Source organism: Hylobates moloch, unplaced genomic scaffold, assembly GCF_009828535.3.
Source record: "Hylobates moloch isolate HMO894 unplaced genomic scaffold, HMol_V3 SCAFFOLD_16, whole genome shotgun sequence".
In the NCBI taxonomy this organism is placed as follows: domain Eukaryota; kingdom Metazoa; phylum Chordata; class Mammalia; order Primates; family Hylobatidae; genus Hylobates; species Hylobates moloch.
The window spans coordinates 32,413,102-32,437,998 of record NW_026652291.1 but is presented as its reverse complement, the minus strand read 5'-3'; the positions used below and the strand labels follow the sequence as shown (position 1 = coordinate 32,437,998).

General features: G+C 48.9%; 2 protein-coding genes across 9 annotated transcripts in view; one reads left to right on the top strand and one right to left on the bottom strand.

The window, feature by feature from the left end:
• The first annotated feature begins 5,659 nt into the window (after positions 1–5,659).
• Positions 5,660–24,897, top strand: part of DCAF4 (DDB1 and CUL4 associated factor 4) — a 33,288-nt gene continuing 14,050 nt past the window's right edge. For 2 of the 8 annotated variants that reach the window (XM_032179706.2, XM_032179705.2), the window contains exons 1-6: positions 10,381–10,573; positions 17,341–17,440; positions 19,462–19,562; positions 19,880–20,037; positions 21,391–21,470; positions 22,640–22,742. In XM_032179706.2, coding sequence (XP_032035597.1) covers positions 10,498–10,573; positions 17,341–17,440; positions 19,462–19,562; positions 19,880–20,037; positions 21,391–21,470; positions 22,640–22,742 — 618 coding nt within the window. In that variant the 5' untranslated portion in view covers positions 10,381–10,497. Of the gene's footprint in view, positions 5,794–5,989; positions 6,193–10,380; positions 10,574–14,360; positions 14,455–17,340; positions 17,441–19,461; positions 19,563–19,879; positions 20,038–21,390; positions 21,471–22,639; positions 22,743–24,897 lie in introns of those variants that run through there. The other 6 variants (XM_032179711.2, XM_032179707.2, XM_032179712.2 and 3 more) reach the window with 6 other exon arrangements.
• Positions 8,550–8,867, bottom strand: LOC116484785 (large ribosomal subunit protein eL36-like). The gene has a single exon (XM_032753714.1). The coding sequence runs from the start codon at positions 8,865–8,867 to the stop codon at positions 8,550–8,552; it is 318 nt and encodes a 105-aa protein (XP_032609605.1).

The following is a 24,897-nucleotide window of genomic DNA, read 5'->3' as shown; positions in this document are numbered from 1 at the left end:
GCCACCATGCCGGGCTAATTTTGTATTTTTAGTAGAGACAAGGTTTCTCCATGTTGGTCAGGCTGGTCTCGAACTCCCAACCTCAGGTGATCTGCCCACCTCAGCCTTCCAAAGTGCTGGGATGACAGGCGTGAGCCACCGCGCCTGGTCTTTTTATTTTTATTTATCTGTCCCCCTCCCCACTTGAATGTAAGCTCTTTGAAAGGAAGGAATTTGTCTGTCTTATTCAAAATTGTATCCACACATGGAATGTTGGAGCCCAGGAAGACTGGGGAAGGCTTCCTCATGTGTAAAGGGTACAGGGTTTCCCAGCACAGTTTTCCAGAGCCTGAGTGGGGAAGGAGGACATCTGTATTGGGTAGGGGGTGGGGGCAGAGAGAGGAGATGGCTACCTACAAGGGGATTAATCAAACAAGTAAATAAAAATAATGAGAACCTCACTGCTGGAGAAGGAAGCTACAAATACAGAAAGGGAGAAAACTGGAATCAGCCCTATAGTGATGGATCAGAATTGGAGATATTGGTGTAAACTCATGATTTTCAAGATAGATGAGTAGATTGATAGATGTACAAATAAATATAGATGTCACTGTAATGTGTGGGAGTGTGTGGGTGTGTGTTTCCAACTGTAACCATGGAGAGGGCCTTGGAACAGGGATACCCTAATAGCAATAAGCACACTTAGCATTCAGGTCTTGGCTTCTAAATACCAATTTCCATGACATGGAGATTAAATTCAATTGAATTAAATTGAATGGAGCTGAAGATTCGGTGACAGTGGTGTATCAATGTCAATTTTTCAATTTTGATGGTTATGCTTTGGATACATAGAAGAATGCCTATGTCTGTAAGAAATACAAACTAAAAGTATTCCAGACTGATGACACATCAAGTCAGTGGTTATCCTCAGGAAAAGAAAAACAAAAATTCTGTAGTTGGAAGTTTTCTATTAGTTTGTGATTGTTTTCAAAAACAATTTTCTTAAAATGCACTTACATTCCCAGCACCTAGAACAGATCTGGCATTCCAAGTGCTCAATAAATATTTTTTGAATTAATAACTGAAGGATATAAACAGTTACAACAAACACATGCTTAGAAAAAACACATACAAATATTAACAGTGGTTTTTTTGGAGGGATGGATTTATCACAGGTAATTTGGGTATTTTTTCACTTCATGCTTTTCTGCTTCTCAAGTTTTTTTAGATTATTATGCATTATTTACTGTTATATTGGTCAGGCTGCTGACCAGCTAAGACTAATATTTTAGAGGCAAAATCTTGTCCTTGAATTTATGGGTTTCAACATTTTATGTATTAAGTTATTGGGACCAGATCTTTGGAAACTGCTTGTCTACCCAAGTACACAGAATACGAATATGATCAGTTAATTATTGAGACATGTAACTTCCTGATGTCTAGAATATTCTTGCCCATTACCCAGGGCTCCCTCTTTTCCAAAATCATGATAATGGAGTCACTCATCAGCAGTTTGGTGAACATGTAATCATACAGAGAGGTGTAGAGAATTTTGTTGGGTATTTCATTAGGTTAGCAAAGGAACTAGAGGCTGGGCACGATGGTTCACGCCTGTAATTCCAGCACTTTGGGAGGCCAAGGCAGGTGGATCACCTGAGGTCAGGAGTTCAAGATCAGCCTGACTAACATGGTGAAACTCTGGCTCCACTAAAAATACAAAAATTAGTTGGGCGTGGTGGCGGGTGCCTGTAATCCCAGCTACTCGGGAGGCTGAGGCAGGAGAATTACTTGAACCAGGCAGGCAGAGGTTGCAGTGAGCCGAGACGGCACCATTGCACTCCAGCCTGGGCAACGGAGAAAGACTCCATCTCAAAAAAAAAAAAGGGAAGGAACTAGGGAATTGTTCTAGATCAAGATTTTCAGTGACCGGCCAGATGCAGTGGCTTACGCCTGTAATCCTAGCACTTTGGGAGGCAGAGGCGGGCAGATCACCTGAGGCTGGGAGTTCAAGACCAGCTTGACCAACATGGAGAAACCCCGTCTCTACTAAAAACACAAAATTAGCCCGGCATGGTGGCGCATACCTGTAGTCCCAGCCACTTGGGAGGCTGAGGCAGGAGAATCACTTGAACTCAGGAGGCAAAGGTTGCAGAGAGCCAAGATCATGCCATTGCACTCCAGTTTGGACAACAAGAGCAAAACTCCATCTCAAAAAAAAAAAAAAAAGATTAAGGTTTTCAGTGACCAAGACACTCACTTGGATACTACTGAAAAAACACTGAGAAATTCTGATGAAAATGATCCTTTTTCTAGGCCCTGGATGGACTGTTACCCCACAATGCGCATGTTAATTTAATTACATTTCTCTTGCATTGATTTTATTTTGGATTAGTCTCCATGATGGGATTTGACAGGCATCCTAGTTCCTGTGGCAACTTACGTGCAAGTCACCTCTTAAAATGGCCAACTCCTGCAGGGTGCAATGGTTCACACCTGTAATCCCAACACTTCAGGAGGCTGAGGCAGGAGGATCACTTGAGCCCAGGAGTTTGAGACCAGTCTGGGCAATATAGCAAGACCACAGCTCTATAAGAAAAAAAATTTATTTTTATTTTTTATTTTTGAGGTGGAGTCTTACTCTGTTGCCCAGGCTGGAGTGCAGTGGCACGATCTCCACTCACTGCAAGCTCCACCTCCTGGGTTCACATCATTCTCCTGCCTCAGCCTCCCAAGTAGCTGGGACTACAGGCACCCGCCACCATGCCCAGCTAATTTTTTGTATTTTTAGTAGAGACAGCGTTTCACCATGTTAGCCAGGATGGTCTCGATCTCCTGACCTCGTGATCTGCCCACCTCGGCCTCCCAAAGTGCTGGGATCACCGGCGTGAGCCACTGTGCCCAGCCTGTTTCTTTTTTTTTTTTTAAAAGGACAACTCCTGCAGTTGATTTAAACAAATGTTGATTTGTTTAAATTAACATTTAAATGTTATATTTTGGGGGATGGGGGGATGTGGGGATGGCTAATGGGTAAGAAAACATAGTTTGAAAGAATGAATAAGATCTAGTGTTTGAAGGCCGGGTGCGGTGGTTCACGCCTGTAACCCCAGCACTTTGGGAGGCCAAGGCAGGCAGATCACCTGAGGTCAGGAGTTCAAGACCAGCCTGGCCAACATGGCAAAAGCCCATCTCTACTAAAAATACAAAAAATTAGCCAGGCGTGGTGGAGGACGCCTGTAATCTCAGCTACTTGGGAGGCTGAGGCAGGAGAATAGCTTGAACCTGGGAGGCAGAGGTTGCAGTGAGCCGAGATCACGCCACTGTACTCCAGCCTGGCAACAGAGTGAGATTCTGTCTCAAAACAGACAAACAAACAAACAAAAAAAAAACTATTTTTTTAGTCTTTACCATGTGCCAGATATTTTCCAACCTCTTTCTATAGATTCACTCCTTTTCATTACAACATTTGCCTTGGCTTCAAATTCTGGAGATGAAATGAAAAAATAATTTTTACTTCTGAAGGTAATATACACCATCTAGATACCAAGCTACCTTCATAATTGAGGTTGTTTAACCAATGGGCGCTGTGCAGCAAGTCCTGGGTGAGGTACTCCATCATCAGAGCTTACTCCTTACAACCTTATCCTCATTTTAACCTGTGAAGAAACTGAGGTTGGAATGCCTCATGACTTGCCCAAGGCCCAGCAAGCTTCATTTGTTCACTGATTTGCATTCTTTAATCTTTTATCTGTGTGTGTTGCAGGTCCCCAAGGTATATCTCATGCCCACCTCACTGTCCCCTCCGTGGACATTCAACAGAGCCTGCTGGCCGGCTGCCAGCCACTCATTCACTCAGCAAGCCCAAGCCAACTCCTCCTGCCGCCTTCCTCCAGTGTCCCCTGGCTCTTCAGTGGAAAATCCACCTTGACTCCTCCCCAAGAGTTAAGTCTGGCCGATTCTCTCTCTGAATCCTGCCTCCCATCTGTACCCACCTTCCATCCTGGCTACCCCCACCCTGGTTTGGCCCTCACTACCTTTCACAAGGACTGTTGCTGCAATAAGTTCCTTAGGGGTTTCCCAGCTGACTTCCACAATCTTTTCTCCCCAACCCCCTACACGGTGATTTCCCAGAAGCACAGCTCTAGTCCTGTCACTTCCCAACTCTAGAACCCTCGGAGCCTCCCATTGTCTACTTTTTTATTTTTTTCTTGAGACAGGGTCTCTGTCGCCCAGGCTGGAGTGCAATGGCTCTATCTCGGCTCACTGCAACCCCCGCCTCCCGGGTTCAAGCAACTCTCCTGCCTCAGCCTCCCGAGTAGCTGGGATTACAGGCGCCCGCCACCACGCCTGGCTAATTTTTTGTATTTTTAGTAGAGATGGGGGTTTCGCCATGTTGGCCAGGCTGGTCTGGAACTCCTGGCCTCAAGTGATCCACCCGCCTCCACCTCCCAAAGTGCTGGGATTTCAGGCGTGAGCCACAGCACCCGGCCTGACTACTCTTTCCTTGGCAATTCCTGCGTCACCAAGCCCCAACCCACCCTGCCGAGTTTTGCTTCCAAGACTCTCCTCCCATCCAGCCGGCTTGAACCGGCCTCCAGTCACGCTGTTTGTTCAGCTAGAATTTTTCTCTGCCTTCTCTTCAAGGCCGCTCAAGCTTCATGAAGCGGTTCTTTATTCTAACTATGCCCACTTCTCTCATTTCCCTCATCACCCGGCCCCGCTCCACATCCTGCATTTATCTATAAACTCCTGAGAGCCAGGAGTTTAGCCTGAAATCCTAGCTTCCTGGTTAAGAGCTGAAATGCCTTCACACAGCGTGCAATGGATGAACCCCACCGCCAGTTTTCTAACGGGTCCAGCCGCGGGCAGGGGCCTGTGTTATGGAGCCGCATGACGCACCAGGCCTACTGCTGGACCCCAACAAGCCTGGCCTCTGTGAACCCAGCTGTCCTCACAAACTGTCTCTTCGGGCCACAGGCCCATCAGAGGCTTCCGTTTTCCTTTCAGAAGATCTCATAACCGTCAGCTGATACCTGGGACAGGCACAGCACACACAGGTCATTCTAGAAATATTAGTCTGAACAAACTCTGAGCTGGAGAGGACATGAGAATGATGGATCCGATTCCTTCTCTCAACAGAAGAAATCAAGGCACAGAGAAGGAAAGAGACTCGCCCTAGGTCCCACAGCAAGCAGCAGTACTGGAGCCAACACGGAGGCCTCCCGGTTTCACGGTCAGAGCTCGCTACGCTACACCCTGAACGCAGACCCAGGGCAGCGGCCTCGGCCGCCTGAGGCCACTGCCGAAGACATCGCCGCCAGTCGTAACATCACGTTACTTCTGTCCCTCGCCTCACAGACTCCTTCGCTCTTTCCACTACAGCGAGAGGACTTCTCCAGGGCCGTATCACCCTGCGGAGGGAGGAGGACACGGCCTCTCAGGAAAGGGTCTCCAGACAGTTCCGCTGCTCCGGGAGCAGGCCCCGGCCCCGCCCCCCGCGTGCGCCTGGCCCCACCCCCAAGCGCTCCCTGACCAGCCTCCACGTGCATCCGCCCCCGACCTGCCAGGCCTGGGAGGAGCCGAAGCCCCACTCCCCGCCTTCTTCGTGAGATCTCCCCTATTGACGTCGACAGACAGAAGCCGCGTCCAGTGAGAAGGAAAGGGCGGCCGCTATAGCCCTATCGGCTGCTACAACACCAAAACGTATCCACCTAACTGGCTGACGCTACACCTTGGTCTTTCCGGGTCCTTGCACTCTTCGGTCCAACTCCTGCAGAGCTGAGCCCGAGGGGAATCCGGAAGGGACACGCTGAACAGGTAAGACTGTGCTGCCTGGGGTGCCTACTGGCGTCGGTTCGAGGGCTGCCGCGCTCCCGCTGCGGAGCTCGGGGTGGGAGACAGGCGCGGCCAGGAGGGCCAGGGAAAGGGGCGGGGAGGGGCGGGGAGGAGCGAGCACGTGGAACGCCGGCGCCACCAGGCCTAGGTGGCAGCTGGGCCGGCGCGCTCCGCCCGTTCTGGGGCGCGTGGGGTCCTCCGGCCGGATCAGTGCTGCGACCGTAAACACGCAGGGAGGGCACCCCGAGTGTCGCCGCTGAGGGCGTTTCTCTAAGCGCTTCTCTGAGCCCTGCTGCTGAAGGCCCCACCCGACACCTGGCGGGGTCTGGGCTGCGGGCCTTGGGGCGGTGTCCCCCGCGAATATTCAGGTCAGCATAACAGGTAAGGCGTGGCTGAAGCTTACGAAGTGGCCGGCTCTGTGCTGCCGGCTTCACAGGCGCTAACTTTTCCCAGCGCTGTGATGTGCTTGTCAGACGCAGAAAGGGGTGCAGTTTGGTTGTCCGTGGGGGTAGCGCACAACTAGCAAGTGGTGGGGCCTGGGTTTGGCCCTCGCCTCCACTCTGAGTTGTGTGTTAGCGAGAAAGCCAGCTCTTCCACGCCTCGTGGGCTCCCCGGGGGCTTCAGAAACCATGACACCTTTCACCATGGTGTTCTACAGGCATTGTCTTGTGACTCCAGCAGCGCAGCCAGAAGCAAAGAAAACTGAGGGGACAGCTTCCTAGAGGAAACAATTACAAAGTCCCAAACTCTGATTTTAAATAACGATGGAAATTAAAGTTGAGGTGTTGTTCTATGGGTAACCAGGCCTGGGGGTCCTACCAACAGAAGTGGAATCCCTGTTCCACCATTTAACTTACGCTGGGTATGGTACCTAGTCCTGTAAGCCTGTTTCCTCATTTGTAAAATAGGATTGAAAATACCAACTCAGGGTGGGCGTTAGTACAAAGCTTGCGTCTAAAGTGTTTCTTAAATAAGTGTTAACAGAAAACTTTGTTGTTGTTTTTAAGTCAGCTGTCTAAAATGTTGTTTTACACTGAACAACTCCTAACTGCTGGGACTGTGGGCATGCACCACCACACCCAGCTAATTTTTAAATTATTTGTAAAGACGGGGCAGAGGGGTTTCTCACTGTGTTGCCCAGGCTGGTCTTGAACTCCTGGGCTCAAGTTATCCTCCCACCTCAGCTTCCCAAAGTGCTGGGATTAGAGGCGTGAGCCACCGCCCTGGCCTGTAGAAGCTACTTTGTATTCAGCTTTACAAACCAGTGGCGTTAGCGTTTTGCACATTACAGCCCGCTAGTCTACAGAATCCCCCCCTCCCCCCCCCCCCCCCTTTTTTTTTTTTTTTTTTTGGATACTCTTGTTGCCCAGGCTGGAGCACAATGGCACGATCTCGGCTCACTGCAACCTCCGCCTCCCGGGTTTAAGCGATTCTCCTACTTCAGCCTCCCGCGTAGCTGAGACTACAGGGGCGCGCCACCGCGCGCGGCTAATTTTTTGTATTTTAGTAGAGACAGGTTTTCACCATGTTGGCTAGGATGGTCTCATATATCTCCTGACCTCGTGATCCGCCCGCCTCGGCCTCCCAAAGTGCTGGGATTACAGGCATGAGCCACCGTGCCCGGCCAGTCTACAGACTCTTACAAAATTCCCCTGTTGTTGGATATCTAGGATGTTTCTCACTTTAACTATTACAGCATGGTGTAGTAAACATCCTTTTTTAATATATATAGTTCACATACCCTAAAATTAACTTTTTTAAAAGGGTTCAATCCAGTGGGTTTTTTTTTTTACTATTATATTGGCAAGATTGTGCAACCATCACCACTGTCTAGTTCCGGAACATTCTCATCCGCCCAAGAAGCAACCCCGTGGCCCCAGGGTGCCCCAGTCTCTGAGCCCCGGTTGTTGGGCTCCAGTACAGGGCCTCTAACCATGTGCTAAACAAGATGGTGAGGCTCAGCCTGGAAACCAGAACAGCCCCGAGGCCCCCAAACTGGAGAGCCCCGTGGGGAGATGGAGCCCTTCCCCCATTCTAAGCTTTGGCCCGGTGCTAAGGCTGGACCGACCCCCTGTGCTGTCAAGCCTACCTCCCAGGGGGAGGCGAGGCCACACCCGATGTGTGCGGGCTGCCATCCCCCACACCTGGCTCCGGGGCTGGCCGGTGTTGGGGGGGGGTCCAAGCACGCGGGCGGGCGGCACGGAAGCCCGGGGCTGCTACTGGGTGTAGCGCATCCCGCCCCCCACCCCGCCCAGCCTCCTCTGGGCCTGCGCCTTGGGCGTGTTGAGGCCAGGCCAGGAATGGTGCCCTTGAAGCAGGGAAGAGCCTGTAATTCCGGAAGCTGCGGGCTCCCAAACCAGACACCATTTTGGAGACCGGTGCAAAAATGTGTGCCGCTTTTGTGTGGGAAACTGCTAGACTGTGAGAGAGAGCCGACCTCCTGATGCATGAACCTTTATAGAGGGTGGTCCACATATTCTGTGCACTACATACACATAGGCTGGGCACATACTGGCTCTCTGTGTTAAATCTCAGAATTGCTGCCGCGCGTGGTGGCTCACACCTGTCATCCCAACACTGCAGCAAGGCAGGAGGATTGCTGGTGGCCAGAAATTCGAGACCAGCCTGGGCGGCAACAAAGTGAGACCCCGCCTCTACAAAAATATTTTTTATTTTTATTTTATTTTATTTTTCTGTCAAGCTGTTCTTTATTTCAGGAAGAGGGCAGGGGAGGGGGCTCAGTCTTTCTTGGCAGCGGCTTTCCTCATGGCGGCCAGTACCTTGCTCAGCTCCTCCCGCTTCCTCTTGGCACGGATGTGCGTCCCCACCCTTTTCTTGATGAACTTGAGGGCCCGTTTCTCCTTGGAGACCTTCAGTGACTCCATGGCGCGCAGCTCGTACGAAGCGAAGCCACACACCTCCCGGATCATGTCCCGCACAAACTTGGTGCGTTTGCTCAGACGCCCGCGGCGGCGGCTGTGCCTTGGCTTGCTCAGGTTCTTGGTCACCTTGTGGCCCTTGTTGAGGCCCACGGCCATAGGGTAGCGCAGAGCCATGGCTGCTACTCTCCAATGGCGGCCGTGGCGGAAGGCCAAAAATATTTTTTAAATTAGCCTGGTGTGGTGGCGCGTGCCTGTAATTGCGGCTACTCCGAGGTTGAGGCAGGAGGACGGCTTGAGCCGGGGAGATGGAGATTGCTGTGAGCGGAGATCGCGCCACTGCACTTCAGCCAAAAGGGGGGTAGAAGGGAATGAGTAAATAAATAAATAAAGTGGTATCTCACTGTGGTTTTGATTTGCATCTACCTAAGGACTAATGATGTTGGGTATCTTTTTCATGTGCCGGTTGGCTATTTGTGTAGCTTCTTTTTTTTTTTTTTTTTTTGAGACGGAGGTTTTTTTTTGTTTGTTTGTTTGTTTTTGAGATGGAGTTTCGCTCTTGTCGCCCAGGCTGCAATGCAGTGGCACCATCTCGGCTCACTGCAGCCTCCACCTCCCGGGTTCAAGCGATTCTTCTGGCTCAGCCTCCCAAATAACTGGGACCACAGGCGCCCGCCACCACACCGAGCTAATTTTTGTATTTGTAGTAGAGACGGGGCTTCACCGTGTTGATCAGGCTGGTCTCGAACTGCTGTCCTCAAGTGATCCGCCAGTCCCAGCCTCCCAAAATGCTGGGATTACAGGCGTGAGCCACTGTGTCCGGCCCTAAATAGTGTCTTTTGATGCACAGAAGTTTTCAATTTTGATGAAGCCCAATTTATGTGTGTGTGTGTGTGTGTGTGTGTGTGTGTGTGTAGTGTGTGTGAGTTTTGGGTGTCATATTTGAGAAATCATTGCCTAATCAAGATCACGATGATTTATACCTTTGTTTCCCTCAAAGAGTTTTATAGTTTTAGATCTAGATCCATTTTGGTTCATTTTTGTCCCATATGGTATGAAGTAAGGATCCAAATTCATTCTTTTGCAGTTTGATATTCAAATGTCCCAGCAGTTGAAAAGACACTTCTTTCTTTTGTTGAATGGTCTTGGCACCTAGATGAAAACCAGTTGACCATAGATAGGCATATGGGTTTCTGGTCTCAATTCTACTCCATTGATCTATATTTCTATCCATATGCCAGTAACACAGTGTCTTGATTACTGTAGCTTTGTAAGGAATTTTGAAATTGGGAGGTGTGAGTCCTCCCAACTTTGTTCTTTTTCAAGATGATTTTGGGTATTCTGGGTCCCTTGCGTAATATGAATTTAGGATCTGCTTATGCATTGCTAAAAAAATGGCATTTGGAATTTTGATAGGGATTACATTAAATCTGTAATTTCTTTCAACAGTGTTTTATAGTTTTCTGTGTACACGCCATACATTAATTTTGTTAAATATATTCCTAAGTACTTTTTCTCTTTTTTTTTTTTTGTAACTGAGCCTGAGCAAGACCAGAAGAGTGCTTTATTCTTTTTGATGCCATTGTGAATGTAACTTTTCTTTAATATTCAGGCTGTTCATTGCTAGTGTATAGAAATACAACTGGTTTTTCTATACTGATCTTGTATCCTGCAACCTTGCTGAACTCAGTTATGAGGTCCAGTAGATTTTTGGTGGATTCTTTAGGATTTTCTGTATATAAGATCATGTTTGGTCACCTTTTATTTCTTTGTCTTGCCTAATTGCCTGTCTAAAACTTCCACTACAATGTTGAACAGATGTATTGAGAACCAACATCTTTGTCTTGTTCCTGACCATAGAGGGAAAACTTTGTCTTTGGCCAGTAAGTATGATGTTAAGTGTGGGTATTTTGTAGATGCTCCTTATCGGGTTGAGGAAACTACCTTCTGTTTCTAGTATGTTGAGTGTTTTTTTTTTAATCATGAAAGGATGTTGCATTTTTTTTTTTTTTTTGAGATGGAGTCTCGCTCTGTCGCCCAGGCTGGAGTGCAGTGGCGCAATCTCGGCTCACTGCAAGCTCCGCCTGCCGGGTTCAAGCCATTCTTCTGCTTGAGTACCTGGGACTACAGGCGCCCACCACAACGCCCGGCTAATTTTTTGTATTTTTAGTAGAGACGGGGTTTCACTGTGTTGGCCAGGATGGTCTCGATCTCCTGACCTCGTGATCCGCCCGCCTCGGCCTCCCAAAGTGCTGGAATTACAAGCGTGAGCCACTGCGCCCGGCCTGGTATATAATCCTTTTTATATGCTCCTGGATTTCGCTTGCTAGCATTTTGTTAAGGATTTTTGTGTGTCTATATTCATAACCCATACTGACCTATATTTTTCTTTCTTTTTTTTTTTTGAGAGACGGAGTCTTGCCCTGTTGCCCAGGCTGGAGTGCAGTGGCATGATCTTGGCTCACTGCAACCTCTGCCTCCCAGGTTCAAGCGATTCTCCTGCCTCAGCTTCCCAAGTAGCTGAGACTACAGGTGTGCACCACCACGCCTAACTAATTTTTTGTATTTTGGTAGAGATGAGGTTTCACTCTATGTTGGCCAGGCTGGTCTTGAACTCCTGACCTCGGGTGATCTGCCTGCCTTGGCCTCCCTAAGTGCTGGGCTTACAGGCGTGAGCCACTGCCCCCGGCCTTGACCTATAATTTTCTTCCTATAGGATCTTTGTCTGGTTTTGGTAACAGGGTAATACTGGCCTTATAAAATGATTCGGAAAAATGTCGTAAATATCTTGGAATCATTTTTGTAGGAGCAGTTCCCAGAAGGAAGGCATGTACATTTGTAAGTTACTTGATAAATATTGTCCGGTCATTTTCCCAAAAACCAAATTGTGTTTATTTGAGATTAACATTGTCTTTGCAGAATAGTAGTCTCTTAGAAATTATAATTCTTTATGCCTTGAGGTACTTAAAAGTTTCTCTGAAAGACAAAGCCAAGCCCAACCTTCTGCAGCACACCTGATTTTAACATCTAGAGCAGCTCCAAAGGTGCTAGATGCAGCGTGTTACCAGCAAATTGTTTTTGAGTGCTTCCTACATAGAACAGGTTTTCTCAGCTTTAGTACTGTTTTGGGCCAGGTAACTCTTTAGTTGTTTTTGAGATGGAGTCTTGCTATGTTGCCCACACTGGTCTCAAACTCCGGATTCAAGCCATCCTCCCACCTCAGCCTCCCAAGTAGTTGGAACTGCAAGTGTGAGCCATCACACCCAGCTGAATAATTTTTTCTTTTTTCTTTCTTTCTTTTTTTTTTTTTTTAATGTTGTTTGTTTGAGACGGGATCTTGCTATGTTGTGCAGGCTGATCTTGAACTCCTAGGTTCAAGCAATCCTCCTGCCTCAGCTTCCCGAGCAGCTGGGATTATAGGCATCAGCCACTGCACCCAGCCCTGGATAATCCTTGCTGGAGAATGTATGGAAGCTGCCCTGCGCATTGTAGGGTGGTTAGCAGCATCCCTGGCTTTTACCCACTAGGCGCTAGTAGCAGCCTACCCCTCCTTCTCCCAAGTTGTGACAAACAAAAATGTCTCCAGACATTGCCAAATGTCCCCTGGTGGGCAAAATAATCCTTAAGAAGCACTGATCTACAAACTGTGATGCATACTAGGTTTTATGTTATTACTAGATAAAATTGTCTCTAATGGCCAGGCGCGGTAATCCCAGCACTTTGGGAGGCCGAGGTGGGCAGATCACGAGGTCAGGAGTTCGAGACCAGCCTGGCCAATATGGTGAAACCCCATCTCTACTAAAAATACAAAAATTAGACAGGCATGGTGGCACACGCCTGTAGCTCCAGCTGTTCGGGAGGCTGAGGCAGAAGAATCGCTTGAACCCAGGAGGCAGAGGTTGCAGTGAGCCGAGATCGTGCCATTGCACTCCAGCCTGGGTGACAGAGCGAGACTCCATCTCAAAAAAAAAAAAAAGTCTCTAATTCTCACTGTATACCATTACCACTTTGGTGCCATTTGTCCCAGTCCATGTCACCATATCCTGTTTACTTTCAAATCTGTCTCTTTAGGCTCAATTTCTCTCTGTATTCTCAGACCCATATTTCCCATTGCCTGCATCTTAAGATTGATTTGTTCAAAATCAGACTTACTCTCCTCTCCCCAAAGTGTTCTTCCTTTATTCTTAGTCTCCCTGCTCATGACTCTACCAGTTACTCACTTAACCTTTCTCAACTCCTCTCTCCACCTCTCTCATGAAATTTGCTGCCTAAATCTAAATCCAGGCTCTGCTATCCCAAGTACCATGTCCAAAATGTGTGAGTTCATCTCACCTGGCTTGCCGCTGCAGTTCTTACTGTCACCCCATGCCGCTGCCTTTCAGGTGCCCTTTCTTAGCAGCTCTAATCATGTCACTCCTCGCACACCTAGAGTCCTCATGATCATGCCCTTTCTGCCTCTGCAGGCTCATCCCTCCCATTTCTTGAACTTCAGGCTCTGGCCATACCAAACGGCCTGCAGGCCCCCTGCCCCCACTGCCTTACCTGGCATTTTCTTTTTTGAGACAGAGTCTCGCTCTGTTGCCCAGGCTGGAGTGCAGTGGCACTATCTTGGCTCACGGCAACCTCCACCTCCCGGGTTCAAGCGATTCTCCTGCCTCAGCCTCCCAAGTAGTGGGGATTGCAGGCGCCCACCACCGTGCCCGGCTAATTTTTGTATTTTTAATAGAGACAGGGTTTCTCTATGTTGGTCAGGCTGGTCTCGAACTCCCATCCTCAGGTGATCCACCCGCCTGGGCCTCCCAAAGTGCTGGGATTACAGGCATGAGCCACCGCACCCGGCCTAATTTTTGTATTTTTAGTGGAGATGGGGTTTCGCCATGTTGGTCAGGCTGATCTTGAACTCCTGACCTCAGGTGATCTGCCCACCTCGGCCTGCCAAAGTGCTGGGATTACAGGCGTGAGCCACCACGCCGGGCTTGCCTGACATTTTCATTCTTCAGACTGCACTTACCTCCCTCCCCCACCTCCAGCCCAGGCACGTGGAGCAGTCACTCCCTTCTCTCCCACCACACTTGGAGAGACTTGGGTCTTCATCCTTATCCTGCGCTGCAGGGGTTGGTCTGTGCATCTGTCTCCCATATTAAATAATCAGTGCCTCGAAGCCAGGGAGCACAGCTTATTATCTCTGCCCACTCCCCAGTTCCTCACATGGAGTGGGTGCTTTGTAAATGTGTGTGGAGTAGTAAATGGAAATAACCCAGAGCAGAAAGAAGCTACCTGGGACTTAAAGTAGCCACAGGTTTTGTTTTGCTTTGCTTCAGTTCAGCAAAAATTTACTAAGCACCAACTAGGTCATGGATGCTAGGAATAGAAAAAAGAACAAAGTAGGATGTTTGCCTTATAGAATTCACCTCACATCCAGTATGAGATGGGAGTATGAACAGAGTCATGCAGAGTGATGAGTGCAAACATGGACTATAAAGCGGCCATAGAGAATGAACTGTGTTTGTATTTAGAGAAGACACACTCCCCACCCCTGAACAGGCTTCTTAGAAGTACTAGAAAGGTACTGTTTTTGTCCTAGCCTTTAAACTCTTTCCGTATTTGGAAGGCTTCTATTAGTATGTGACTTTTTAAATTTTTTTTTTTTTTTTTGAGACAGAGGTTCGCCCTTTTGCCCAGGCTAGAGTGCAATGGTGTAATCTCAGCTCACTGCAACCTCTGCCTCCTGGGTTCAAACAATTCTCCTGCCTCAGCCTCCCAGGTAACGGATTACAGGCACCAGCCACCACACCCCGTGAACTGTTGTACTTTTAGTAGAGATGGGGTTTCACCACGTTGGCCAGGCTGATCTCAAACTCCTGACCTCAGGTGATCCACCCACATCGGCCTCCCAAAGTGCTAGGATTACAGGCATGAGCCACCACATCCAGCCTTTAAAATGATTTTTGCTTGACCTTGCTAACTATATTACTTGAAGTTGGCAGGCTCCCTTACCAGATTGCAGTGCATGTATCAGTTAAGGGTGAACACATGCTCTCCCTGGCCCAAATTGGCACTCGCCAGTGATTTTATCATCGGCTGCGTCCTGCTGATTATGCAGCCCCCTATTGAGGATAATGGTGTGAGTGGGACACGGTCCTGCCTCCTGTGGGTGATCTGAAGTCTTTAACTCACCAGTTCGTGTGTTCTTGAGCTGTATTCATGCATTGTTACATAATTAAACAAATTAGAATTATTTCATATACAGAACATGCACTCTAAAGAAATTTTGACCTTTTTATACAGTTGGTAATAATAATCATCTTTATGTCAGGAGGGCTTATTTTTCCTATCAGTCCTTTTCTTTTTTGAGATGGGGTTTCACTATATTGCCCAGGCTGGTCTCAAACTCTGGGCTCAAGCGATCCTCCCACTTCAGCCTCCCAAAAATGCTGGGATTACAGGTATGAGCTACCGCACGCAGCCATTTTCCTACCAGTCTTAACACTGGCTACACGTGTTTCCCTTCCTGTGCACAGTGCCTTTCAGCTTGTAACTTAACTATTAATAAATACAACTGTATTCTTTAGCTGGGGTATAAGGTAACTGATCCATAGGGAAACCCACAAATGGTGTTCAGGAGCCATTGTTTAGGACAATGAATAAGATAAAAGTTTTGGGGCCAGGCTTAGTGGCCCATGCCTGTAATCCCAGCACTTTGGGAGGATAAGGCAGGTGGATCACTTGAGGCCAGGAGTTCTTGAGCAGCCTGGCCAACATGGTGAAACCCGTCTCTACTAAAAATACAAAAATTAGCTGGGTGTGGTGGTGGGTCCCTGTAGTCCCAGCTACTTGGGAGGCTGAGGCAGGAGAATCACTTGAACCTGAGAGGCGGAGGTTGCAGTGAGCCGAGATGGTGCCACTGCACTCCAGCCTGGGCAACAGAGCGAGACTCCATCTCAAAAAAAAAAAAAAAAATACACACACATTTGGGCTGCAGGGTCAAGGATATTACTTTCAGAGAAGAGAAATATAGACAGGCAAAAGAGCAGATCAGAGGTTAGAGAGAAATGAACTCACTTTTGAACCTGTTGGGTCTGTGGAAATAGGAAGCAGCATAGGAACTTGATGCTCAGTAGCGATATTAGGGTTGGAGCTGCATCTGCATTGGTAGATGAGATGGTGTTAAGTTTGAAAGGAAAAGGATCTAGGACAGAACAATGGAAAGCACATACAGGGTGTGTGACCCAGGAGAAATGAGCAAAGCATTCATTTAGCAAGAAGAAAACCAAGAGAAAGATATTACAGAAGCCAAAGGAAGAATGTAGCCTCCTGGTGCCACATGTTGCAGGAATAAGGGCTAAAAAGAGACCACTCACTTTGGCAAGTAGATAATCATGAGCAAGAGCATTTTAGTAGAAAGGTGAGGAGAGAGGAAGCTCGACTGCAGTGGGTTGAGGAATATTGGGAGATGAAGACATTGAATTCGTAGATGTAGACCATTCTTTCAGAATATGCCCATTTTTTTTGGATTAGAAATGGAACACTTACAAATGAAAAACCTGGGCATGTTTTTAAAAGCTGAGATAAGGAGAAGGAGACATTAACATATGGGGGAACAGATGCCTGCAGTTCCTGAGAAGGAATGAGACCAACAGCCAGGTGGGATGGGTCTCCCTTGAAAAGGAGCAGTGATACCTGGTCCAAGATAAGGAAGAAGACAGTGGCCGGGCGCAGTGGCTCACGCCTGTAATCGCAGCACTTCGGGAGGCCGAGGCGGGCGGATCACGAGGTCAGGAGATCAAGACCATCCTGGCTAACACGGTGAAACCCCGTTTCTACTAAAAATGCAAAAAAAAAAAAAAAAAAAAAAATTAGCCGGGCATGGTGGCGGGCGCCTGTAGTCCCAGCTACTTGGGAGGCTGAGGCAGGAGAATGGCGTGAACCCGGGAGGTGGAGCTTGCAGTGAGCCAAGATCGCGCCACTGCACTCCAGCCTGGGCGACAGAGCGAGACTCCGTCTCAAAAAAAAAAAGAAGACAATTAGTAAAGGCAGGTATTTGTGGAGCAGAAGGGAGTGAAGTTAGGGGATTCATGCCTGGCATTTTTTTTTTTTTTTTTTTTTTTTTTTTTGAGATGGTGTCTCGCTCTGTCACCCAGGCTGGAGTGCAGTTCACAGTGAGCACAATCTCAGCTCACTGTAAACTCCACCTTCCAGGTTCAAGCGATTCTCCTGCCTCAGCCTCCTGAGTAGCTGGGATTACAGGTGCACGTTACCACTCCCAGCTAATTTTTGTATTTTTAGTAGAAATGGGGTTTCACCATGTTGGTCAGGCTGGTCTTGAACTCCTGACCTCATGATCCACCTGCCTCAGCCCCCCAAAGTGCTGAGATTACAGGCATGAGCCACCGCACCTGGCCGACCTGGCAATATTTCTGTGGGGTAGGAAGCTATGTGATTGACTAGGGGTGACAGGAAGGAAGTGGGAAGGATGTTGGGGGAGTGCTGGAGGCAGCCCTTCCCGGGTAAGGCTTGCTGTGGCAAATCTGATGATAACCCAGGGTGGGCCAGCCTTTTGCTGGTGCTGAGCATGAAGCAGCTGCCAAGAAGCAAACAGAAAAGCCCACGCCCACACAGAGATGTATGGATTTTTTTGTTTTTCTTTTAGGAACAGAAATGAATAAAAGTCGCTGGCAGAGTAGAAGAAGACATGGGAGAAGAAGCCACCAGCAGAACCCTTGGTTCAGACTCCGTGATTCTGAAGACAGGCAAGTGTGCTGCTCTGGGGAGCCACTTTTGCCCAGTGTGCTTCTGGCATTGTACACATGGCATGTCACCCATGCTTACGGGTGTGGAGATCATCTGGGGGCTTGTCCCAATGCAGGTTCTGATTCCGTAGGTCTGAGGGGTCTTGAGGAGAGCCTGCCTTCCTAACGTGCTCCCAGGGCTTGTCGCTGTGGTGGGTCAGCCCACCGCACTGAGTAGTGAGGAGAGAGGACCACTCTCTGTTCTTTCGTAAGTGACCATGACCTCTGGCCAGAGCATTCGCCATAAGGCTAGAGGTAGACGTTATCTGATACAACTGGAACCGTGCGCGGTGGCTCACGCTTGTAATCCCAGCACTTTGGGAGGCCGAGGCGGGCGGATCACGAGATCAGGAGATCGAGACCACGGTGAAACACCGTCTCTACTAAAAAAATACAAAAAATTAGCCGGGCGTGGTGGCGGGCGCCAGTAGTCCCAGCTACTCAGGCTGAGGCAGGAGAATGGCGTGAACCTGGGAAGCTGAGCTTGCAGTGAGCCGAGGTTGCGCCACTGCACTCCAGCCTGGGTGACAGAGCGAGACTCCGTCTCAAAAAAAAAAAAAAAAAAAAAGAAAACCGTTTCTCCATTTTGTAGACTTTTTATGCAAATACCTTTGTGGAAACCAAATTTTATTAATTCAGCCTGAGTCTTGGACAAGGATATACACTCATGCTTCGCTTAACAAGGAGGAATGCATTCTGAGGAATATGTTGTTAGGCAATCATGTCATGCAAACATCATAGCACATACGTTACAAATCTACATGGTACAGCCAGCCACACACCTAAGCTATATGGTGTAGCCGATTGCTCCGAGGCTGCAAACCTGTACAGCATGTGACTGTACTGAATGCTAGAGGCAGTCAGGACACAGTGGTATTTGTGTATCTCAACATAGAAAAGATACAGTAAAAATAGGGTATATAAGATTTTTTAAAAATGGTATACCTATATATGACACTTCCTGTGAAAGGAGCTTTCGGGACTGGAAGTCAGTGAGTGAGTGATGAGTGAACACAAAGGCTTAGGACATTACTGTATACTAGTGTAGACTTTAAAACCCTGTACACCAGACTACATTATATTTATTTATTTACTTAAGAGATGAGGTCTCACTCTGTTGCTCAGGCTGGTGTCAAACTCCTGAGCTCAAGTGATGTTTCTGCCTCAGCCTCCCAAAGTGCTACGATTACAGACGTGAACCACCACCCAGGCCAAGGCCACATTAAATGTATTTTAAAAATAAAGTTGGCTGGGCCGGGCGTGGTGGCTGACACCTGTAATCCCAGCACTTTGAGAGGCCAAGGCAGCCGGATCACTTGAGGTCAGGAGTTGGAGACCAGTCTGGCCAACACGGCGAAACCCTGTCTCTACTAAAAATATAAAAATTATCTGGGTGTGGTGGCACACGCCTCTACTACATCATTCAGCCTATAATTCCCACAGAAGCTACTTGTGGATTTACACATCAAGTGTTTCAGCCACGGCTCTATCCCAGTGTTACTGAACTAATCACCTCTGTCCCCCAAACCCCAGTTTCTCTGTCTGTAAGATTGTGTAGTCAAGTAAAATTTAAACTCTTTGTGCTACTGAATCCCATAAAGAATGAAATTCACCTAGCATTGTAACTGCTGTTGTGCTGACAAATGAGCCCAGCTGGTAAAATTCTTATTGGCAGAGATTTCTATTTTTCCTTTTAATCTGGAAAATTCCACAAGATCTCACAAAATGCTCGAGTGAGAAGATAAGAAGAGGGAATCACTGTGACATCTGTCCTCTTTTAAAGAAAGAAAAAAGAATGAAAAACCAAAACCTTGCCCTATTTTGTTTTATTTGCAAGAGGGGATCAGTGCTTCTCAAGTAATCAGAAAGGTCAGAGATCAGAGGTGAAGGCTGCAGAACTGCCCAAATGGACCCCCGCGCCCCGTCAGAATGGCTGGAACTCAAGCCCTGGGCTGCAAGTTAACACAGCTGTGTGTCAACAGGTCTGACTCCTGGGCAGCACAGCCCGCTCACGATTCTGGCCACGGTGATGACGAGTCTCCGTCGACCTCGTCTGGCACAGCTGGGACCTCCTCTGTGCCAGGTAAGGCCACTTGCGGGGTGGGACTCCTGGCCCCTGTGCACAGGGAAGGCTGAGACCCGTTCCTGGCTTGGAAGGAATTCCAGGAACAAATTGAAACACTCAGGGACGGAGCTGGGTGCGTCAGGAATGGTGGTCATGAGGCAAACCGCCTCCCCCAGGACTGAGCGTAGTCCAGGATGTTGCCTGACAAGACAGCTCATCCTCGCTCTCACAAAAGACAGGCAGCCGCGAGGTGGGGGGACAGGCCACTGGGCGCCCAACTCAGGTGGTCAGTTCACAGTGGTTGAAATTGGTGCATTTAATTTTTTTGTCTAAAGAGCTACCTGGGTTTTACTTTGACCCTGAAAAGAAACGCTACTTCCGCTTGCTCCCTGGACATAACAACTGCAACCCCCTGACGAAAGAGAGCATCCGGCAGAAGGAGATGGAGAGCAAGAGACTGCGGCTGCTCCAGGAAGAGGACAGACAGAAAAAGGTGGGCTCCTTACCCCTTCGCCCCCTGTCCTCTCCGCTGCTGCCAGCACCTGCCCATCCACTGTTGAAAAGGGTGCCAATTAGATGCCCCTGCGACACTTAGCAGAGGCACTTCAGGGGGTGTGGCCCCAGCTTTTCCCTGATAGGAAGAAGACAAGAATAAGAACAGCCAAGAGCCCCCTCTTACCATCCCCGTTTTCTTGTTTGATACGTTTTTTTTTTTTGAGGCGGAGTCTCACTCTGTTGCCCAGGCTGGAGTGCAGTGGCATGATCTCAGCTCAGTGCAACCTCCACCTCCCAGGTTCAAGCGATTCTCCTGCCTCAGCCTCCTGAGTAACTGGGACTACAGGCACATGCCACCATTTTTAGTAGAGACAGGGTTTCACCATGTTGGCCAGGTTGGTCTTAAACTCCTGACTTCAAGTGATCTGCCTGCCTCAGCCTCCCAAAGTGCTGGGATTGCAGGCGTGAGCCACCGCACCCAGCCTTCTTCAGCAGTTCTAACATTTTGTCATTCCTGAAGGAATCTTGGGAGGCAGTGTGATATAATTTTAGTAACTGTTTTTTATTTTTTGGGTTTTTTTTTTTTTTTTGAGACAGGGTCCCACTCTGTTGCCCGGGCTGGAGTGCAGTGGCGCCATCTCAGCTCACTGCAGCCTCCGCCTCCCCAGTTCAGGTGATCCTCCCGCGTCAGCCTCCCAAGTAGCTGGGATTACAGGCGCCTGCCACCATGCCCAGCTAATTTTTGTATTTTTTTATAGAGATGGAGTTTCACCATGTTGGCCAGGCTGGTCCCAAACTCCTGGCCTCAAGTAATCCGCCCACCTTGGCCTCCCAAAGTGTGGGATTAGAGGTGTGAGCCACCATGCCCAGCCCAGCTGTCTATGTTAAATAGAAGACCAGGATGCATGGTTTGGAATACACGCCATCTTGTCTGTTTGGAATACAGACCAACAGGTCTAGATGCTAGCATATTTTGTTGTCAAGGTAGGCAATGGAATGTAAAGTTCCAGCCCTGGGTCACCACGGGTGGAATGGAAAGTGGTGCAGACCTGTCTGCAGTCCCATTGCTGCACTCACGAACCTGGTGGCTTCATCCCCCCGGGTGTATGTGGATGGGGAGCGTGGGCAGAGTTGACGAGCAGACTTTCCCGCTCACACTTTCTTCTGCTGGGCCTTTCCTCTTGCCAAGGAAAGGAGACTTGGAAAGGACACTGTCGGATTTTTATGCATATAATTTCTGCCAATTTAGTGCCTATTTCCTTCATTACGTCCTATGGAACTAAAAACATTCTCCGTTATCCCATAACAAATAAATCTTCATTAAATTGTTCCCTTTTTTTAATAAATATAGATTGCCAGGATGGGATTTAATGCATCCTCCATGCTACGAAAAAGCCAGCTGGGTTTTCTCAACGTCACCAATTACTGCCAGTAAGACAATGCCTCTTTGTTATGTTTTCTTCATGAATGTTCTTTTCCTGTTTCTTATTTTCATGGTATAAGAATCCAGTCTGGATAGACCATGTGGCTACCCCGTGAAGCACGTGCACTGTTGAGGGGCTTCAGTTCACAGCCTGCCTTCTGCTGCTTAAACCCACCCTGAGAAAGCTGTTCTTTCTAGAGTGAAGGCGGGGGACTGTTTCAGGAGGCTAGGGAGAGAGGATGGGGACGTAGGCAGAGATGGCTATTCTCTGTTACTCATAAGGCATTCTAGTAGAAGATCCTGCAACTTCATTCCCATGACATTTCTGCATCCTTCTTTCCCTTCTAATGAGTTGTCACCAAAAATGGGGCATTAAGTGGATGTGTGTGTACTAAACCTTATCAAAGTACTTATGATGGCTGATACAATTCTAACTAAAACCCTGTGAAATAGGCCTATACTTTCCCCCATTTCCTGAAGAGGAGACTGAGGCTCAGAATGGAGTGATTTGCTCAAGGTAAAGCTAGAAGTGGGGAACTGTCTGACTCCAACACCTGAGCGCCCAGCCCTGCGTCTCCTGCCCCCACTGTACATGCGCAAGTGAAGAACCTGCATTTGAGGCAGCTTCCTGGGGCACAGCGCTCACACCTTGGAGCAGGGCCCCTTCAGGGAAGGCCAGAAACACCGTAGGTATCAGGCAGGGCAGGCCCCTCCTGTTTTCCTCCTTCTGAGACAGAAAGTTAAAAATCTAGTTAGATGTGTTCCTCACCCTGCGAAACGAGGCGGCTGTATCCTGGGGCTCTTCCCGGCAGCCGTATCCTGGGGCTCTTCCCAGCAGCGGAGTGCCCTCCAGACCATTGTTTCATCTCCTGCACTTTGTCATCTCAGGAGACGGAGCTGTACTGAGTGATGCAGACACAACTCCCTCTAACTGCCACTCTTTGACTCTGCAAATGGGCCACCCACTTCTTCATTTTCATCTTCCTGAGCGTTCTGTGGGGAAACTCAAATTCGGATAGTCTGGGATCTTGCTCAGCTCCATTGCTGAGAAGTACTGTGGAGCAGCAGGCTGACGAGGAGAGATGGGTGTCAGGGGGGCAGGGAAGGCCAGAGACCCCCTAATCTTCTTCATGGATGTCAGCTTCAGCATCCATGCCCCCACCCTCTGTTTCTGCAGTTTAGCCCACGAGCTGCGTCTCAGCTGCATGGAGAGGAAAAAGGTCCAGATTCGAAGCTTGGATCCCTCCACCTTGGCAAGCGACCGATTTAACCTCATACTGGTGAGTGCGAGGGGGACACCTGTGGATGCCTAGGGTGTGGCTGCCACCCTCTGGACACTTTGTGGCTTAGCGTTGCCAGTCATCAAACCTGGCTCTGAAGAAGCCAACTGCAATGAAAGTAGGTGGCATCTTCTTGGTTGTACGATTTTAACCTGCCTGCTGGCTACCCGCTGGGAGATGCTGAGCTGGCAGGCAGGCTGTGCGGCGACCATCATCACCCCCACTTCAGCTCCATCGTTTGACGTCAGAGTCTGGACCCAGCCACACCTCGACTAAGAAACTTTACACAATAACGTCTCCTTGGCTGTGTTGTGTATGCAATTAAAAAGGTTCACAGTGGACCTGGGGACATCTACTTCTTCCTGAACTGGGGCAGGACTTGGTGGCTAAACCTGCAGCCCAGTGTGCGTTTGGTCACTAGAGGGTAGGACTCCTTGCTTGCCGCCCCTGGCCTCAGTGGCACCTCCCATCAACACACCTCCATCACATCATTTGCAGGGGGTGAAAGGCCTTCTCTGGTTTGGGTTGGACCCAAGCTGGAAACCAAGGTCAGCCGCTTAAACCCAGGGGCCAGGGAAATGTTGGCAGAGAGCTAGAGGGTCCACTGCAAACAAAGGTCCCTGACCTCTCGATGGACCACGTAAGAGCAGGGCCTGCCCGACAAGCCCTATCCTTCCTGGAGGCTGAGGGAAAGCCAGGGAGAGTGAGAGGAGGTTACAGAGGCAGGAGCATCTGGACTCGGTCATCTGCTGGTGGGACTGGAGGCTGATGCTAGAGATTGACCCTGGAGGTCGACCCTGCATCCTCCTGCCCCAGGAGACCACCACAGCGGGGCCCTTCCATGTGAGGGGTGTTGGGGACCGGGCCCACATTCTCCCATGTGGCTTTTCTCTCCATGTGTGCTTGGGGGTATGGTTTGACTGAATGAGTAGAATCGTCTCTTGTGGTTGGTTCCCCTCAGGAGGCCCTTCCCTGGGGTAAAGTGGGTGGGGACGGTGGGGGTCATTGGTGTGTGGGGTCTGGTGATGCACAGGCCACTGTTCACAAGCCTGGACATCTTGACCCTCATGCTTCCTCTCTCCTGACCCAGGCTTTACATGTGGTAGGTCGTCTCCATCACCCAAAGTTACAGTGACTCTGGCTGGCCAGTGTGACCGCACGGCCAGAAAGTGGCTTGGCACCTGGAGAGCAGTTTTTCAGATCTGAGTCTAGTCTCAATGATTCTTCTGGGAACATAACTTCTTCTTGCGTAAACTTAAAACGTCGGTACACTTTCACCAAAACCAATGTCCAAACCTGTGTGTGGGTCTGTATTTATTAGTATACACAAAACACATAAATATGTGGAGTTTTTGCTTTGAAATAGCAATTAACCACATCATGTTTTAAAATGAGAAAAGAAAAGCTTAAAATAGCCCACATCTGGCACAGTGGTTCATGCCTGTAATCCCAGCATTTTGGGAGGCCTCGGCAGGTGGTTCACTTGAGCCCAAAAGTTTGAGACCAGCCTAGGCAACATGGGTAAACCCTGTCTCTACAAAAAAATATGAATTAGCTGGGCGTGGTGGAGTGTGCATGTAGTCCTAGCTACTCAGGAGGCTGTGGTGGGAGGATCACTTGATCCCGGGAAATCAAAGCTGCAGTGAGCCATGATTGTGCCACTGCACTCCAGCCTGGGCAACCGATCAAGACTCTGTCTCAAGAGAAAAAACAAAAATAGGGCCAGGCACGGTGGCTCACACCTGTAATCCCAGCACTTTGGGAGGCCGAGATGGGAGGATCACTTGAGGTCAGGAGTTCGAGACCAGCCTGACCAACATTGTGAAACCACATCTCTACTAAAAATACAAAAATTAGCTGGGTGTGATGGTGCGCACCTGTAGTCCCAGCTACTCAGGAGGCTGAGGTGGGAGAATAGCTTGAACCTGGGAGTCGGAGGTTTCAGCAAGCTGAGATGGTGCCACTGTACTTCAGCCTGGGCAACAGAGTGAGACTCCCTCTCAAAAAAGTTAGCCCACATCCTGAGCGAGGCATGGTGCCTCACACCTGTAATCCTAGCACTTTGGGTGGCTGAGGCAGGAGGATCACTTGAGGCCAGAAGTTCAAGACCAGCCTGGACAACATAGCGAGACCGTATCTCTACAAAAAAATATAA